At 40.0% G+C, this 20,352-nt stretch overlaps 1 protein-coding gene across 5 annotated transcripts in view; it reads right to left on the bottom strand.

The window, feature by feature from the left end:
• Positions 1-20,352, bottom strand: part of LOC126088553 (uncharacterized) — a 525,775-nt gene that overhangs the window by 223,827 nt on the left and 281,596 nt on the right. For all 5 annotated transcript variants that reach the window (XM_049906736.1, XM_049906735.1, XM_049906738.1 and 2 more), the window contains 4 exons: positions 17,893-18,225; positions 15,632-15,940; positions 8,611-8,974; positions 5,705-5,996 (listed from right to left, as the gene is read on the bottom strand). In XM_049906736.1, the coding sequence (XP_049762693.1) occupies positions 5,705-5,996; positions 8,611-8,974; positions 15,632-15,940; positions 17,893-18,225 (1,298 nt within the window). The remainder of the gene's footprint in view (positions 1-5,704; positions 5,997-8,610; positions 8,975-15,631; positions 15,941-17,892; positions 18,226-20,352) is intronic.

Consider the following 20,352-nt stretch of genomic DNA (forward strand, 5'->3'; position numbering starts at 1 on the left):
AACATCGATCATGTGAAACCCTACTCGCACTTTTCTCACATGACATACTGAAAGCCCTAGATCAAAGCAACCAGGTAGATGCAGTATCTATTTATTTCTGAAAAGCATTTGACTCAGTACCACACCTATACTTATTGTCAAAAGTATGATTATATGGGCTATCACGTGAAATTTTTGAGTGAACTGAGGACTTTTTGACAAGGAAGACACAGCATTTTATCTTGGATGGAGAGTAATCATCAGATGAAGTGATTTCGGGAGTGTCCCTGGGAAGTCTGTTGGGACCCTTGCTGTTCACATTTTATATTAATGACCTTGCAGACAATATTACTAGTAAAAATCAGGCTTTTTGCAGATGATGCAGTTATCTATAATGAAGTACTATCTGAGAGAGGTTGCATAAATATTCATTCAGATCTTGGTAAGATTTCAACATGGTGTAGACATTGGCAAATTGCTCTAAATGTCCATGAATGTAAAATTCTGCATTTCACACACACACACACACACACACAAATAATAATAATAATAATAATAAATAAATAAATAAACATCTACATCTACATGGATACTCTGCAAATTACATTTAAGTGCCTGGAAGAGGGTTCATCAAACCACCTTCACATTTCTCTATTATTCCAATCTCGTATAGCATGCGGAAAGAATGAACATCTATATCTTTCCGTACGAGCTCTGATTTCCCTTATTTTATCATGGTGATAGTTTCTCCCTATGTAGGTCGGTGTCAAAAAAATATTTATGCATTCGGATGAGGAAGTTGGTGATTGGAATTTCGTGAGAAGATTCCGTCGCAATGAAAAACGCCTTTCTTTTAATGATGTCCAGCCCAAATCCTGTATCATTTCTGCGACACTCTCTCCCCTGTTTCGCGATAATACAAAACATGCTGACCTTCTTTGAACTTTTTCTATGTACTCTGCCAGTCCTATTTGGTAAGGATCCCACACCGTGCAGCAGAATTCTGAAAGAGGACAGACAAGTTTAATGTAGGAAGTCTCTTTAGTAGCTCTGTTACATTTTCTAAGTGACCTGCCATTAAAACGCAGTCTTTGGTTAGCCTTCCCCACATTTTCTGTGTGTTCCTTCCAATTTAAGTTGTTCGTAATTGTAATACCTAGGTATTTAGTTGAATTTACAGCTTTTAGATTAGACCGATTTATCGTGTAACCAAAGTTTAATGAATTACTTTTAGCACTCATGTGGATAACCTCACACTTTTCGTTATTTAGGGTCAGCTGTCAATTTTTGCACCATTCAGATATCTTCCCTAAATCATTTTGCAATTTTTTTTTTGATCTTATGACGACTTTATTGGTCGATAAATGACAGCATCATCTGCAAACAACCTGAGACGGCTGCTCAGGTTGTCTCCCAAACTGTTTATATAGATAAGGAACAGCAAAGGGCCTATAACACTACCCACAAGGTAGTTTTACTAGATGACTTTCCGTCAATTACTACAAACTGTGACCTCTCTGACAGGAAATCACAAATCCAGTCACATAACTAACACGATATTCCATAAGCACGCAATTTCACTATGAGCCGCTTGTCTGGTACCGTGTCAAAAGCCTTCCGGAAATCCAGAAATATGGAATCAATCTGAAATCCCTTGTCAATAGCACTCAAAGTCCATGTGAATAAGGATATAGTTGTGTTTCACAGGAACGATGTTTTGTAAACCCATGTCGACTGTGTGTCAATAGACAGTTTTCTTCGAGGTAACTCATAATGTTTGAACACAATATATGTTCCAAAATCTTGCTGCACATCGACGTTAATTATATGGGCCTGTAATTTAGTGGATTACTCCTACTACCTTTCTCGAATATTGGTGTGATCTGTGCAACTTTTCAGTCTTTGGGTACGGATCTTTCGTCAAGCGAACGTTTGTATATGATTGTTAAGAATGGACCTAATGCATCAGCATACTCCTAAAGGAACCTAATTGGTATACAGTCTGGGCCAGGAGACTTGCTTTTATTAAGTCATTTAAGTTGCTTCACTACACCGAGGATATTTACTTCTGCATTACTCATGTTGGCAGCTGTTCTCGATTTGAGTTCTGGAGTATTTACTTCGTCGTCTTTTGTGAAGGCATTTCGCAAGGCTGTGTTTAGTAACTCTGCTTTGGCAGCACTGCCATCAATAGTATCTCCATTGCTATCATGCAGAGAAGGCACTGATTGTTTCTTGCCGCTAACATACTTCACATACGACCAGAATCTCTTTGGATTTTCTGCCAGGTTTCGAGACAAAGTTTCATTGTAGAAACTGTTACAAGCATCTTGCATTGAAGTGCGCATTAAATTTAGAGCTTCTGTAAAAGACTGCCATCTTGGGGATTTTGCGTCTGTTTAAATTTGGCATGTTTGTTTCATTGTCTCTGCAACAGTCTTCTAACCCGTTTTATGTACCAAGGAGGATCAGCCCCATCATTTGTTAATTTATTTAGTATAAATCTCTCAATTGCTGCTGATACTATTTCTTTGAATTCAAGCCACATGTGGTCTACACTTATATTATTAATTTGGAAGGAGTGGAGATTGTCTCTCAGGAAGGTGTGAATTTTTATCTCCTTTTTTTGAATAGGTATATTTTCAGTTTATTTTTGGAGGCTTTGTCGCTATGACAACTCTGTGTTCACTAACCCCTGTATCCGTTTTGAGGCTCGTTATTAACTCAGGATTATTTGTTGCCAAGAGGTCAAGTGTGTTTTCAGAACCGTTTACAAATTGTGTGGACTCATGAACTAACTGCTCGAATTAAGGATCCTGTGACTATAATACCAATGAGTCACCGTTGGAATTGCCAACTCATACTAATACCTGGGTGTATCACTTTTTAGGGACATGAAATGGGATGATCTCATACATTCAATCGTGGGTAAAGCAGGTGGTAGACTTTGGTTTATTGGTAGAATACTGGGGAAGTGCAATCAGTCGACAATGGAGATTGCTTTCAAATCACTCATGGGACTTGTTCTAGAATATTGCTCAAGTGTGTGTGACCCGTACCAGATAGGACTAACAAAGGATATTGAGTGTTTACACAGAAGGGCAGCAGGAATGGTCACAGGTTTATTTAATCCATGTGAGAGTGTCACAGAGATACCGAAGGAACTGAACTGGAGGATTCTTGAAGACAGACAAACTACCACGAGAAAGTCTATTCACAAAGTTTCAAGAACCAGCTTTAAATGACTACTTTAGGAATATACTACAATCCCTAATGTATCGCTCACATAGGTATCTTGAGGACAAGATTAGAATAATTACTGCAACACAGTAGCATTCAAACTATTATTCTTCCTGTGCTCCATACATGAATGGAAGAGCAAGAAATCCTAATAACTGGTGTAATTGGAAGTACACTTTGCAATGCACCACACAGTGGTTTGCAGCATGTAACTGTAGAACTTAGCCAGCTTAATCCTGACCCACAACTTCTTCACTTTTGAAGGCCAGACATACCAACAACTAAAGGGAACAGCCAAGGGTACCAGGATGGGCCCCTCGTACGCCAACCTATTCATGGTTCGCTTAGAGGAAGCCTTCTTGGTTACCCAGGCCTGCCAACCCAAAGTTTGGTACAGATTTATTGATGACATCTTCATGATCTGGACTCACAGTGAAGAAGAACTCCAAAATTTCCTCTCCAACCTCAACTCCTTTGCTTCCATCAGATTCACCTGGTCCTACTCCAAATCCCATGCCACTTTCCTTGATATTGACCTCCACCTGTCCAATGGCCAGCTTCACACGTCCGTCCACATCAAACCCACCAACAAGCAACAGTACCTCCATTATGACAGCTGCCACCCATTCCACATCAAATGGTCCCTTCCCTACAGCCTAGGTCTTCGTGGCAAACGAATCTGCTCCAGTCCGGAATCCCTGAACCATTACACCAACAACCTGACAACAGCTTTCGCATCCCGCAACTACCCTCCCGACCTGGTACAGAAGCAAATAACCAGAGCCACTTCCTCATCCCCTCAAGCCCAGAACCTCCCACAGAAGAACCACAAAAGTGCCCCACTTGTGACAGGATACTTTCCGGGACTGGATCAGACTCTGAATGTGGCTCTCCAGCAGGGATACGACTTCCTCAAATCCTGCCCTGAAATGAGATCCATCCTGCATGAAATCCTCCCCACTCCACCAAGAGTGTCTTTCCGCCGTCCACCTAACCTTCGTAATCTCTTAGTTCATCCCTATGAAATCCCCAAACCACCTTCCCTACCCTCTGGCTCCTACCCTTGTAACTGCCCCCGGTGTAAAATGTGTCCCATGCACCCTCCCACCACCACCTACTCCAATTCTGTAACCCGGAGGGTGTACACGATCAAAGGCAGAGCCACGTGTCAAAGCACCCACGTGATTTACCAACTGACCTGCCTACACTGTGACGCATTCTATGTGGGAATGACCAGCAACAAACTGTCCATTCGCATGAATGGACACAGGCAGACAGTGTTTGTTGGTAATGAGGATCACCCTGTGGCTAAACATGCCTTGGTGCACGGCCAGCACATCTTGGCACAGTGTTACACCGTCCAGGTTGTCTGGATACTTCCCACTAACACCAACCTATCTGAACTCTAGAGATGGGAACTTGCTCTTCAATATATCCTCTCTTCTCGTTATCCACCAGGCCCCAATCTCCACTAATTTCAAGTTGCCGCCACTCATACCGCACCTGTCATTCAACAACATCTTTGCCTCTGCATTTCCGCCTCGACTGACATCTCTGCCTAAACTCTTTGCCTCTGTATATGTCTGCTTTGTGTGTGTGTGTGTGTGTGTGTGTGTGTGTGTGTGTGAGCGAGCGAGTGTATACCCGTACTTTTTTGCCCCCTCAGGTAAGTCTTTCCGTTCCCGGGATTGGAATGACTCCTTACCCTCTCCCTTAAAACCCACATCCTTTCGTCTTTCCCTCTCCTTCCCTCTTTCCTGACGAAGCAACCGTTGGTTGTGAAAGCTAGAATTTTGTGTGTATGTTTGTGTGTCTATCAACATGCCAGCGCTTTCGTTTGGTAAGTCGCATCATCTTTGTTTTTAGATAAATTTTTCCCACGTAGAATGTTTCCCTCTATTATATATATATATGGACATAATTATAAATGAATATGAATGTTAGCGATTTCTCTTGATGATGACACTGACGGCACCTGTTCTGACACCAATTTGAAATGCAGTGATGGAGAACTGGATGGAATTGCACCACTAACATTGTAAATTGGTGTGTGTAAATATATTCAGAATTAATTCTTTCAAACAGAGTATGTATCTGTTACTTTATTTCATTCTACAGATGTCAACAATATTTATTTGTTATTCCTATATTTACATTATTATAGTTCATTTTATATACAGCTATTACGGTAACAATTCTGAGCAACTTCTGTTGTTATTTATTTATTCTACAGTTTCATCTATTATCGAACATTTTCTCTGTAGTAGTTTTCACCAGTATCAGAAACACGTTCATTGTTAAATTTATGTTTACATTATTATGTGAGGTCTTGGAACACTGTATTTGTAACCTACATTTACAAATATACTTGAGCTATTAGATATGGCTGTGTGCGGTAATTTCTCATATATTATCTGCAGTTAAATAACTAACAGTGACAAGAAATGCACCAGAACTTAACTAAGAAACTACTGACAGTACTGACCGAGACCTTGGCACCCAGACAGGACTAGGCGATCTATCGGGTCCGTCAGGTACAGGATCAGGTGGTGTCAACGTTTTAGTGCGCTGCAAGGCGAGCCTGATATCCCTGATTGCCGCTTCTACTGACGATGCAGAAGTGGCCGACCCACCAGAGCTACCAGATGCAGAGCCAGTGCTCGTTGACGCAGATGTAACGTCCCCCGGAACTGCAATTGAGCGGTGTGGCTGAGGTGCAGGTGGTGGAGGTGTAGCCTGCATCTGTGGTGAGGTAACAGCAGTAGCCACTGCAGAACCTGCCACAACAGTATCACATTAATCCCTTTAAGTTCGTGTAGTATCTGACAATTCTAGTCCATCTGCAAAAATAGAGATAGTTAATTAATTTAATTAATTAAGTTAATGTGTTTGCCAGTTATTTGAGCTGCTTTTAAACTGGATGAAACAAAATGTTGTTAACATTGGAAAGTGAAAGTACATGGTCTTGTCTGTAACCATCATATCATATGAGTGCTTACATCCCATACAGTCACATAATTACAGGATATTCGTAAGACTTTAAAGTGTAATCCAGAAAGTAATCATCTAGAGCATAATCCCACTGCACAGTTCAATATCAGGCTTTTACCTGAAGCCAAAAGGCTTCCTCGACTTCTTGTCTCACTGCTGTAGGAGTGTCAGTTGACGCAAGTGGGTAGTTCATGCAGCTATGTTATCATAATGCTGTTCTGGTGTAATGATCAGCATATCTGCCTAGTAAGCAAGATGACACGGGTTTGAGTTCCGGCAGCAGCACAAATTTTAATTCACTTCTTCAGCTTCCAGCGTTATCGTGTTTAAAATGAACTGTGTGATACACAGCAGCAACTACTGTGAGGTCAGAGGTGCTACAATTTCAATTTATCAATGTTCAGAAGTTGAAACTTGCAGAAAATTACCATTTACTCGTAATACAGTTACTAACAAAAGTAATGTGATAAAGTGGTGTTCAATGATCAACAATCGATGAACAAAAGAGTGTGACTGAAGTCGACTTCAATGCCACCATTTATCACAGTGATTTGAAAATGCAAGTGAAGAACAAAACAGTCCAAGACCATTCTTCCTGAAATAGTTGTCTTTCTTCTCTAGGTGAAATAGTGTCTGAACATTTAGCAAAATGTGTGCAAGGTGGGTTCCTGAGCAAGACCAAGAGTCGATCACTGAGTGGCATCATCAATCACCACACGAAACACAGTGGTAACTTAACGAGAGAAAAAGACTGCTTAGACAGAAACTCAAAGTGATTTTTTTTTTTTTTTTTTTTTTACTGAAATGGTGTTCTTTTGGTGGTTTTCATGCCAAATAGCACTACATTCAAGGCAGATGAATATTGTGATACCCTCAGAAAACTACAGCAAGCAATGATATGTGTGTGTGTGTGTGTGTGTGTGTGTGTGTACACATCTATTGTTGTCGAAGGCCTCAATGGCCAGAAGCTTTATTTGTGACAGTTTTTGTTGTGCGTACCTGCAACACAGAATCTCCGCTATATGGCGAGTACAACTTTCTCTTTCATAATATTGTTTCTTTCAGAATTCTTTCTTTCTTCGCAATAATGCCCAACCTCACACTGCTATTGAAGCCAGACAATTGCTGGCTCAATTTGGAATGGAAAATACTGATCACCCACCAACAATCCAGACTTTTCTCCAAGCAATTTTCATCTTTTCATGATGCTTGAGGAGGCCCTCGGTGGAAAACATTTTGGAACAATGCTGAGAAGAACAGTGAACAGCTGACTTAACACACTGGCAGCAGTCAACTACTACACATAAATATTAAACATTACGGACACACAAGGAAAATAGTTGAACAAAGGAGATTATTACGTAGAGAAACAAATTAGCCTTCTATTTTGTAAGTGACACATTTTTATTACTAAATTATGTTTCTTGAATTTATTAAAATTAAACGGCTTTTACTTTGTGAACTTTCCTCAGACCCTCTTTTCATTAATAATGGAACTTTTAACACATTGCAGTACAGGTGTCAGGAACACTGACTGTACATTAAATATGTCAAGCTTGTGCATTTTGGATTTTTCAGCTGGTTGTTGCTTAGGTCATTTTGTGATATTTCTCTCAGTTCTTGCACTGAATTGTACATTCCATTGTCAGTAGTGGAAGATTTAGATGGTTCATATGACTCACAACAGAAATTTTTTATGGAATGTTCAAAACAATAAATGATCAAAGAAACTGAATACAGCAATTTAAACATTAAGGATGAAGTAATTTCATAAATGCACAATAGTTCAAATAATTCAGACGAGTCAAAGCAGCCCTGGAGAGTTACGATTTAGTAACATATCAGGAGTCATCTAGAACGAATAAACGTCAGCACTTATGGATTTTCTACTAAATCTTGTTTCAAGTTTTCTTACAATTGCAACAATCTGAAGTCCAGGTGCTAGACAAGTCAATATCCTTGAGTTCCATGAACAAGAGCAGAGGACCTATTTTCTCACTGATATAGAGAGCAGTGGTACATGTAACAATGAGTATAATTACTTTCAAACTAGGTATCTACTTAGTATGTTCAAAAACACTGGCTGCAAAAAACTTGCTGTTCATCCCAGGAATGAAATGTGACAGAATGACTATGTACTGTTGGTATTCAACATCTGTATTTAGAAAAATAGAGCTGCATAATATGTGCTGTGACATTCTGAAAGACCAATGTTGTAGGTCTGTTTCACTATTTTCTCTCTCAGATGATCAGTGGACTGTTGACACACAATAATAAGAAATATCAAGTAATCTAATGGGTATTAACATCCAAATCAGTAACCAACAACGAGCAATAGGGAACACAGGTGTTGACATGGACGTTTAGACCACCATAAGCTTTTCTGCGTTCGTTACAGACCTGGTAGCAACCTTCCAGATGGTGACGGTGATGGCCCATGCCTTCCACCTGGACCAGTACCACTGTCAGCATCAGAGGCATGACCAGATGACAGCCCATCCTCTAATACAGGCATTGCAGGCCTCGGAAGAGGGATACTGGAACATGGTCCTTCTCCACTGCTGTCCAATCCTTGTCCTACAATGGTTTCTGGTGCTGGAGTAAGTGATAGTTCACTGTCGAGATCACCACAGTTCGAATCACAATCTGTAGTCTCTGGAGAAAGTGTGAAGTTCCGGCTGTGGCCAACCTGCAGTCCAACCTCTGTGTCTCCAAGGTCTTCAGTTGAACCCGAACCCGCTGCAGAAAGATCTGCCTGACTGCCCTGCAGAATGAAAACAGTTTTGTTTTTAAATTACCATACTTCATATTGGAGAGAATTTTCTGAAATTATATCAATTACCGATACTTGGAGAAATAAATATTCAGTGAGATACTTTCAAACATATTACAAAGCTAATTATATAGCAAAACTTTCTCAGAAGCATACAGCTTATGCATTGACGTTTATGTGCACAGAAGTATTTTTCAGAGAGTAATAAATTATTGTAATACTGGAAGGGCAGTTCAGTGATTACTTGTGTTAGGTGGGACAAACACATTTTTTGCAAAGCAGTTTCCTTTTAAGAATTACGTTTTTCCTAATCTCCTGGCTTCTTTTTTAACTTATCTAAATATACAAAGCTCAATAAAATTCTCCTGTCAAACAATGGAAACTCCAGGTAGGGACTGCTACCTACTGTAAAAAAGACACATCAAGTAGCAGACAGGCACAATTACGAGAGACTCACATATAGCTTTCAGACACAGCGGAATGCCCAAAATGCTAGAGTTGGCAGTCTTTGTGTGTGTGTGTGTGTGTGTGTGTGTGTGTGTGTGTGTGTGTGTGTCTCCTGACGAAGGCTGTGGCTGAAAGCTACATGTGAGTGCCTTTTAATCATGCCTGTCTGTAACTTAATGTGTCCTCTTTACGATAAGTAGTAATCTGTCTTTTCCTACATTGTTAAGATTCTCCAGTCTTGACAAAGACCTCCCTGAAGCAGACTCTTTAGTCTATAAGCCATTTCTTTGCATTTGAGAACAAGAAGTAAGAAAGTGCAAAGTCACTTGAAACAGTGTCACAGCACCAATGCATAACACAATTCATGCAGTTTTGATGTGGCAACTCCAGATGAATGCGTTGGCAATGAAGCACATTGTTCTTCACCAAATGGGGCTAAATTTCCTTCCATTTCCACTCAAAGCAATCTAATTTCTCATTGGGGTATTGTCCAGTATTCGACATTCCTTTCTCCAAGAAGTCTGTTAATGATACCCTTCACATACCAAATAATCATTGCCATAACTTATCCAGATGATGGGATTATCTATACAGCAGGACCATCTTCACCTTCTTTACAGCTGATTCACCCACTGTACGGATTGTTGCATGGTTTCCAGGAAATAAGTCACAATGACAGTGACAACTCTAGACAAAAAGTTTAAATTCATTGAACCTATATCCAACTTGGATTATATATACAACCATGAAACAAAGCAAGAGTGGAGTGTATCTGTTGCTCAAAAGAACTGACAATGATTGCTAGAGAGAGATGAAGGGAGTAACATACAGTGTTAGTATTATGTGAGTGATGCTCAGTATGTAATTAATGCATGGCAGTTGCACTGGAATAGCACTTGCCACTCATTGAAATATAATTCTTTAAGGTTTGGTGAAAACCTCTGTACTATTTCTGGCCAGACTCTTGTATAAGAACTGCATGGCAGTTTTGAGAACCTGAGTAGCTTCTTGCAAACAGGCAAGCTTCAAAGTTTAACTGGGCATCCGATCTTCCAGTCTACAACTGCCTGTGATGCTTGCAAGCAGTTCCATCTGAGAATAACAATACAACTGCATTCTGCTAACATGACAGATTCTAAAGGCTGCATTCTGTCACTGATAGTTGCTTTAGCGACACATCTTCCTGTCAGCTGGATGTATCTCCCCCTTGTCTCCTTCAGCACAATAGCTTTTGTATCACGGAACAATCATCTTTACCCAACAACAATAAGCATTCAACATAAGAAAAAAAATAAGCTCCTGAATCAACTAGTGCCTGGATAGGTTAGCCATTGATGACAATGTCAATGAGATTTCAGACATGTTGTTGACTGTTGTCCATTGACCATTTTCATCCATGGTTGCCTCACCTCCATAGATGGTCACCTGACTTAGTTTTCCTGAATTTGGAGTCTAGATAAGCAGCAAGTACCTTTGTATGGCTACCTGTAATGGATGCAGCATGCTGGAGAGTGACCTCCAGTGACCTCATCCAGGGGTACAGTGATAGGCGCATCTAGCAATATAATGGTTGTTGAACACTTGTCTTCTCTCTATGCAGTAGCATACAATGTGCCCAGGGCAACCAGAGTGAAAACATGTCACTGCATTGTTCTCTGTCCTCTAACCCTTTCCACTCCAACATCAAGTGGCACTCGAGATTGTGAATTTTGTTTTCCACTCCTATTTTGAGCCTCATTTGACACGATTTTTTGCGCATCTCACATGCTCAGTTCTCGATTCTGACAGTACTACACATCAATGGTGCTTAGTGCTGCCTCTAGGGGAACCTGTGTTAACTCAGTCTCAAACTGTTGTTGTGCTGAAAGGACTTTTGGAATTATTACGTTTAAGTTTGTGTGCATAGTGGCTAATTCCTCAAGTTCAGTTTTTTCTGAGGAAGATATTTTACAGTTTTTAGAGGAATCTCTAAGTGACAATGATAGCAAGAGTGATTTTGATGATGAAACTGGTTCATTTCTAAACAATTCTAGTGAAGAGGATGACGAAAAATGTGAAAAATGTGCCTTTTTCTAGTGATTCAGCAGAAGATTTGTGGCAAATGTGGAGAGAAAATGACTGACTTTACACATTTTTCCTTTGACAATCCAAAGTGTGGTTTTACCACTGAAGTTGGTAATGTTCCATCATTGTCAGTTGGTTTCTTCCAGTTAATTTTTAATTTCAACAAATAACATACCAAACTAACAGGGATGCTACAGCAAAAATACATGAAGTGACACACTTCTACAACATTCTGTGTGGTGGGACTGGAGAAATTTTGCCAAGGAAGAAATGAACTGCTTTCACGGTGTGCTACTGAATACAGCATTATAAAAGCGTAAGTACATGCTGGACCTCTTCTTTCCTCCTCTCCCCCCCCCCCCCCCCCAACGATAATTGTTACAATCATCCAACTTCTTTTCAGACTGTTTTACTCGAGGTGATTTATGCAAATTTTCTGGGCACTTTATGTTTCTAATCCAGCGAGTGCTACATGTCACCACTCAGGTTCAGTCACATCTGAGTAAAGTGAAGAATGTGTTGGATTACTTCTCCCCAAGTTTCTCGAAATATATTGACCATATAGGTATTTAGCTGCTGATCAATCTACAGTATCATTCAAGGGCCACATATTATTCAAAATGTATATTTCTCAAAAACCAACAAAATGGGGACTCACAGTTTATGTGATTTTGGATTCATCAAACAGTTGTATTTGCAGTTGTATAACCTATTTTGGCACTATAGCAACAGTCACTGATTTGTCCAGACTTTAATTATTCTGAGAGAGTTGCTCTTCAATTGCTGGCTCATATCAGAAATGCTACAGGGCAATCAGGGTATCATTTGTACAGTGACTGCTTTTACGTAGCTGATGAGCTGTTTAAAACAGAATGTGTGTGTCACAGGAACAATCCAGGCCAATTCCAAATACTTTTCAGTTGCAACCAAGAACGGAGTTCTGCATCTGAATAAACAGGAAATAAAATGCCTCTCAAATAATAAAATTATGGTTCTGGAATGGCAAAATAAATTGTTCTTATGTTTTCTACAAAAGCAAATAATTCAATGTTACTTATAGAAAGGAGAAACAGGAGGGGAAGGGAAGAAATAATGAAACCAAATGTGATTATTGATTATACTTCAAAGATGGGTGTAGTTGTCAGATCTGACCATTTTATTTCGAGTTATGGTTTTCTAACGAAAAGTCTGAAGTGATGGCAACAACTGTACTTCTGGTTGTTCGAGGTAGGACTCATAAACAGCCATTTGCTACACAAGAATCACTGAGAATAACAACTTGAAAACCTGTCTCACAAACTATTTCATGAAAGTGTTATAAGAGACATACTTGGTGAAGAAAGAAATCTAGGGCTGAAAAGAGGACGCCATTCAACTTCTGATGACAAGGAACACTTGAATGGACAGTTGCACATTATCAACAAGCTTCGTAGGAACAAACATAAGGACTGTACCGCGTGTTCAGAGAGAAAAAAGAAAGGTGGGAGGCATGAAACTGTCTATTAATACAAAACATGCACACAAAACCCAGCTCTCCACCTTAACGAGTTTTTAAAAAAATATCATAAATTGAAAAGTTTTGTACCGTAATGTTTTGAAATGCATTTGAACGAAAGCACACTTTTTGTTTTAATGCATATCCTACCTGTTGGTCAGTGGCCTCATTATTTTCACAAAGACCCCGTGCAATTCTCTGTGGTGTGATCATTGCACAGACAGCGGCAATTTAAATAAGAGTGTGCAGAGCTGCCTTGTGTCTGTCTTACAGAGTGCACAGGGTTAAATATCTGTTTTTCTGTGGGGCATTTTACTTGGCATAGGAGTTGACTGTACCTGCATTGGTCAGACGCTGGATTTTCATTTGACAGTTGCATCATAAGTTCGAGCTGACTGAGTCCATTCTTCATGGCATGTTTGAGGAGATTGGTCTCAATGATCAATACACCTATCCTTTGACTTCTCTACCACCTTCTGACATATGGGGTCAACATTTATGGTTGCTATTACTAGTGTACTTACTTCAACATTATTTGCTGCCACATACTGTTGTTTCAACCCCTTGATTTGCTGGTACCACTTGATAAATTCCTCTGTTAATGCAACATCCTTTGGTTCATGTCTTCTGAGACTCCTCTCATTAAGTATGATATTTTGCCGATTTCTGTCATGTTCGTATTTACAATTTGATACAATGTGACATAGTACAAAAATATTCTATATGTATGACCATGTCATTTCCCTGTGACTTTGGACCCTGTTCTTCAACTGGACTTGGGCTGAGTGTTGCCGAACATTTTCTTCAGATTGGTTTGGAATTTATCCCAGCTATTGAACTTTTACACATTTGCCAAAAACACCTTGTCATCCCAGTTCTATTGGCAAAGTGGTCGACTTCTTCCAGCCATTTCGTAGGGTCCTGACCAGTGTCTCGAGAAAACACTGATGCATACCTGATATGCAGCTGACTTACTGATGTTTTCAAATACATCTGTCTCCTGAATATACAGTCTTAGGAGTGACATACTGCTTTTACTCCACTTCCTGTCCACACAGGCAACAGCTTTTTTGTTGGCTAATTGAAGCCAATGTGATGCAGATGTTCTGAAGTATCTGGCGTCTCCACCAAATAATGTCATGTCGAAACCACAATCAAGACCAAATCTGAAGGCAGAGTCATCAGTGAAGTATATCATTTACAATAAAGCACCTTTATTAATTACACCAACCTACAGTCAGAACGAAACTGAACTCCTGGCCAGAGTGTGCAGCTATCTATGCAAACACAGAATGTTCCCGAATATATAAACGTTATGAACCTGAGACACTTCAAGAATGTTCCAGAAACTATAAATACTAAAAACAATTTCTGGTGGTTGGGTCTGAACTGGCAACCCGCAGCATATCAACCAATGATGCTAACCACAATGCCACAAACATAGTCAATTAAAATGCTTGGGCCTTATTTGTTTGTATTTTGAATGCCATTAATAACTTCAATATAATCACTGACAATGTTGGTGCTTGAAGATTTATTTTTCTTGAGCTGAAAATAGGTGTATTTTCATTTTGCTCAACTTATAGGCAAGGTGTATTTTTTTAAGTAAATAAAGTTTTTAAATATTGCCACTGCTGTCTCACTGATGCTGTCTCTGCAGAGAATCTGGGTCTATTGGCTACTCACAGACACGATTGTCAAGAAGTACTGATTCCTGTTTACATTTGTTTGTGCTTATTTAATCGTGTCAGTTAATTTGAAAATTCCACTAAATGTCAAAAAAGTGTGATGATTCATTCTCCATGTGCAGAAGGCATGACAGCAGTCAAAATTCATCTGCAAGTTAGTTAAGTTTATGGAGAAAATAATATGAGCAATGAAATGGTAAGAAAAGTGGCTACAGCATGAAATCATTGTTATACTAATGTTTAATAATAAAGTACGAAATGGGCTACGAACTTTCACCACTGAAGAATTGGTGTAAAAAGCTGACACCCAATCACTTGAAAAAACAGATGTTAGAAACAAGTGACTACCTACACTTAAAAAAATATTTTGGTGGACCATCCTATGACAATGATGGTGTAAAAAGAGTCGTCTAGCAGCGGTTGGCAAATCAGGTGGCAAATTTTTATGAGTATGGAATTCAGAAATTGGTAAGCAGACTGATGTAAAGGCCTTCATGTAATCATAAAATTGTTTTAAAAATTTGAAACACATGCCTCATTATGTATATGTACGTGAAAAATTATCTATAGTTTCAAAAGTAATTTACTTCTTCCATTGGTTCAGCAGAAAATGGGGATACTGCCACCCTGTGTCAGAAAAATTTGGAAATTGGAATGTAACATGAAAAACAGTGTTTCGAAGACACTGAAATGTGCCAAAAATATGCACAATTTTTCACACTAGTTGGCATAGTAATTGCAGCATGCCACTCTACATAACACGCATAATCTTCCTGTAAGAAAAATCATAATCATGTATTTACATAAAATCACAAGTGTCTCACTAATTAAAAGCACTACAACCCACAAGTTTCCACTGCAAACACAATATAAGTTGCTACGTAACTTCGATGAGCCTAAGTTCTGCAACTCCCCTGCCAGTTATCCCACTATACATGCAATCTATCAGCTTACGAGGAGGCCACCGCCACTGCCGCCACCCATCGGTCTGCGTGGGCTGTCCTCTTGGTCGGGCCTCTCCTTGGCCAATCTCTGCCCTACATAAGCGCTGCCTGCCGCCTGCCGTCTCAACTCGTACTCCAGCTCTCTGAAACTGTCTGATGCAGCCTGCTGCTGCTGCTGTTGCTGTTGTGTGTGATTCACAGAATTTTCTGGTGGACACTTAAAGAACTCCTCCAGTACTTTCCGCGTTTCAGAAAACTCGTACAAGTAGTCGAAGGCTCCTGTTCCTGTACCATCTCCTCCACTACTGCCAGTTTCTGTCTGAAAATCAAATAGGAAAAATTACTATATATTCAGCAGAAGCTTGGCGTAAGTGCCTTGCTTATCCACTTATTGAATACAATCTTTTTATTTTCGCAAATACTAGTTCAGCAGACTATACAATTGTAAACTGTGACTGATCAGATTTGTGAAATGTATTTCTACATAACTTGGCAAAAACACAGGAGAGGAATCGAGGGGGAGCAAACAGGCAAGGGAGGGGAGAGGGGGGAAGGTGAGAGAAGGGGTGTGTGTGGGGAGGGGAGGGGGGAGGAGGAAGGAAGGAAAGAAAGAGAGAGAGAGAGAGAGGGGGGGGGGGAGAGGGGGAGAGGGGGAGAGAGAGAGAGAGAGAGAGAACTGTAAAGTTTTGTAAGTATTCAAGTACAGTTTATGAAGTGCTACTAATATTATGCTAGTATTTCTACAGTTCATTTGAGGAAAAATTGATTCTTAACCCTTTGCCCTTTGACTGCGATGTGTGATATTTCACAGCCATGCCTGTAGTGCAGGATCACCCATCTCATCAAGCACTGAGTCTTGAACACTTCTCACATCTCACTATTTCTCAGCTTTCCTACTCAGTCTTTAAGCATGGTATGCATCTAGAAGAAGCTGATGGAAATACTCTGAGAATTGTGTCTTTAGAATCCAGTAAAGCCTTTAAGAAAACACTGTGCAAAACGTGTAACTGAACATTTCATAATTACGTGTAGCAAATGTCACCAAACAGGCTTATAAAAGAAACATGTTTAATTAGTCATCAATCAGAAATGTATCCTAAATCATAAATGGATCACAAAGGTTACTTCTTATCTTCTGGATCAAATTCTTAAGGAAAGCAAGCACAATATATTCAAACTGAAAGAAAATGGACATATGAATAATTAACAATAATAGGGCTCAATAAAAAACCTGTTTCAAGAATTAATCAGTGGAAAAGCCAGGATGGGATGTAAAAATATTAGAGAAGGAAAGTTGCTACTCACCATATAGTGCAGACGCTGAGTCATGATAGGCAGAACAAAATTATTTACACAATTACAGCTTTCGGCCATTAAGGCCTTTGTCAGCAACACGCACACACACACACACACACACACACACACACACACACACACCACACACACACACACACAGACGAAATTAAGAATTCTAATTCAACTACCTGAGTATATACCGACTTGATGTGTACTGTGAGCAGCAAGTGCAATGTGTGCAGTGATTCACGATGGGATGTGAATAAATAATGTACATAAGGCTTGGAATTAAACAGACCAGTAGGTAATTATATGCCTGCTCATTAGTTATCTTTTAATTGTGTTTTATTTGTACAATTCAGGCATATTTATATTACAGTAAAATGATCTGTACATGACTAAACAAATAAGTTATGAACTAATGGCTGGTTGTAAGAGCGACACTGAAATTAAACTACAAGATATTAGCCAGGAATAATGGAAATTTGCCAATAAGAAAACTATCTTTAATTTCACTCAACCCCATGAGCTCTATCATTCCTGAGGAACAAATAATAAAAAGTCAGAATAACATCAACTGCAGAATACATACTGTAGTTAGTGGGGTATGGGGGAGAGAAGTGCATATTAGTAATCTATATTCTCCGAATACTGTGATCTCATTTGCAAACAAATGGAAAGGCAGTAGTCTACTGAAACACTTAGAAGCTGGAAACACACAGCAATTTGCAATCACTTTTTGCACCGAGTTAATACAGTGTGCCCTTGTAACCAAGTGTGACAAATAAATAAATCATTAAAAAAAAAAAAAAAAGAGACTTGGCTACAACCACCCCTCCCCACCACATCTATGAAGCAGTTAATCCTACATATGTCACTGGTAATTGATTGAGTATTTAATTAGGAAGTTCCATAACAGCACCTTTTTATGAAAATGAACAGCATTATGCTGCTGAACAATAGACGCATTCTTACCTCTTGTTCATCTTGCTGCTGCTGTTGTGGTGACTGTTGCTGCTGTGGCTGTTGGGATGATGCCTGTTGCTGCTGTGATGTGAGGACCCTCTGTGGGAAGCCAGGCCTAGGTGGATACACAGAGGGAGAATTGAGCAAGCTCTGTGCACTTGGCAAGCTGACTGAATGTGTTCCATGGCGAGACACGGACGACTGCCTGGGGCCGTAACGCCGAGGAGACCCCTCGTACTGAGCAATTGGCAGACCACCAATCACTCTTGCACCTACAGGACTCCTGTTTCCTCCATCACGTTCTGTAATATCTACTTCCCCTCCTGTCGTCAGAGACGGACTCTAGAAATAAATGTTAGATACTTAACAATTTTTTGAAGGAAGACAAATTCATTTTGTAGTAACTAATTGTTACAAGACTTTTTTATGGTTCATAAAAGTGATATTACTTCAAATTACTCTACAAAACACTGAGAAAGATACTGAGCTTAAGTTCTTTAATGTAGTAAAGACTTCCCTAATGAAAATGCATCAGGTGAGGTGAATGGTATGTGACATTGATGTATCACTGATGGTCAAGATAGACTGACTGCTCATATTCTACAAGGACCTACCCTAAGCACACAGCATGAAACTGTGGAGAAGAGAAGCCATAATGCTTCTACATCATGAAGGTAGATCACATTGTTTTGGCAATGTAGCCTGCATTTTACGGAAACTTTCCTCTACGTACACAATTAGTCTTATGTCTTACCTGTCATACAAATTTTCGAACTACACAGAAGAGCCGAACACGTCCACCTGCTTCGTATCCATTTGGAACCCAATGCAGTAGCAATTTTGTATGATACGAATTCAACAGGTTCTTGGTAGGTTTTCAAATATATGTGTCACAAAACATCTGAGCATAGGCCACACTGTTCTCCTAAATTACACTCCATCTGGTTCAGATAAGACAAATTTTGGTGAGCAAGACATCAGCATCAGTTCAATATTGTGCTTCTCAAACCACTGTAGAAAGAATTTGGCTTGTGACACAGTCAGTTGTCTTACTGGAAGATAATATACACAAAGTCCACAGCTTTCAGGGTGGCTTAGATTACTACCACAGGTGTCACTGAATTCCAGGTGAATTTCCGTCCCCTCCTAAAGTGGTGTTCCATCGCCCACCCTATTTGTAGAACATCATAGTCCACCCCTATACGCCACTCCCAGGAATCACATCCCTGTGGAAGACCCAGGTGCAATACCTACCCTATTCACTCGCCCATCACTTCCTATTCCAGTCCTGTCATGGGTTTACACTATCCCATCATCAGAGGTTGGGCCACCTGTGAAAGCAGTCATTTCATATACTAGCTCTGCTGCAATCACTGCACAGCTTATATTGGTATGACTACCAACAACTTTCCACCACCAAACTGTGACCAAGAGCAAAGTGGATCATGATGAGGCACAACATGCGGCAGAACATGCGGCAGAACATCACATGCTTAACTTAAACAGCTACTTCACAACCCATGCTGTCTGGATTCTTCCCTCCACCACCAGCTTTCTGAATTGCTCAGATAGGAGTTATCATCCTTACGACACAATCTCTATTCTGAATTTATCCTGGCCTCAATCTACAGGCCACTCATTCCACCCAAAAGTTTCCACTCCATCTGTCCTGTCATTACCTCCTCCCAATTCATATCCACCCACCCTCACTGTGCACCGTTCTCTGCCGATGTGCACCCACTGGCCTTTTCGCCTTCTCTGCTACTCTCCTTTTCCACTCCCCCTCCCCAATCCTCCTGACACTTCACCTGGCAGCCTTGTCCGCCAAGGTCTGGTCCCTGCATACTGCCAGGCAGTGTTCACTTCTTTCCACTCATTCTTATCCTGCTATCCTCCTTCCCTTCCCCACTCCAGATTGCTGCTTCCATTTGACACAGTTTCATTTTGGACAAAGCAGCCAGAGGTAGTGGTCTCATGAGCACGAGGTGCACTTCCTTGTGTGAGTGTGTAAGTGTTTCCTTCTGAAGGAGGTTTTGGCTGAAAGCTGTGTGTGCACTAGTATTTTGTTTGTGTCTGCAACTCAATGTTTCATCTTTATGATGAGAGCTAATGTATCATTTTCGTAATTTTGTTGATATTCCAACCAGGACTTTCCACTGTCTGAGATAAAACTGGAATATCAACAGCTTGTCTTTCAAAACATAGGTTGTCAACTGCTTACATCCAGTTCGTATGTGGACAGCTTTGACCAGGATCAGAAGTATATTTCCTTTGTCTACCTTATCTGCTTCTGGCACAAAAAATATTTAATAACACATATAAACATCACCTACGTTTCTTTTGAATGTAGTTCCACTTTTTTTTAGTGTAAATATATTTTGTTTTAATCTTAATTAAGCCTTGATATAATGTAAAATAATATATGTGATCAAAACCTAGATGTCACTTTTTCTTTGGGCCAGCCCCTTT

The sequence above is a fragment of the Schistocerca cancellata genome, chromosome 6, assembly GCF_023864275.1.
Source record: "Schistocerca cancellata isolate TAMUIC-IGC-003103 chromosome 6, iqSchCanc2.1, whole genome shotgun sequence".
In the NCBI taxonomy this organism is placed as follows: Eukaryota; Metazoa; Arthropoda; class Insecta; order Orthoptera; family Acrididae; genus Schistocerca; species Schistocerca cancellata.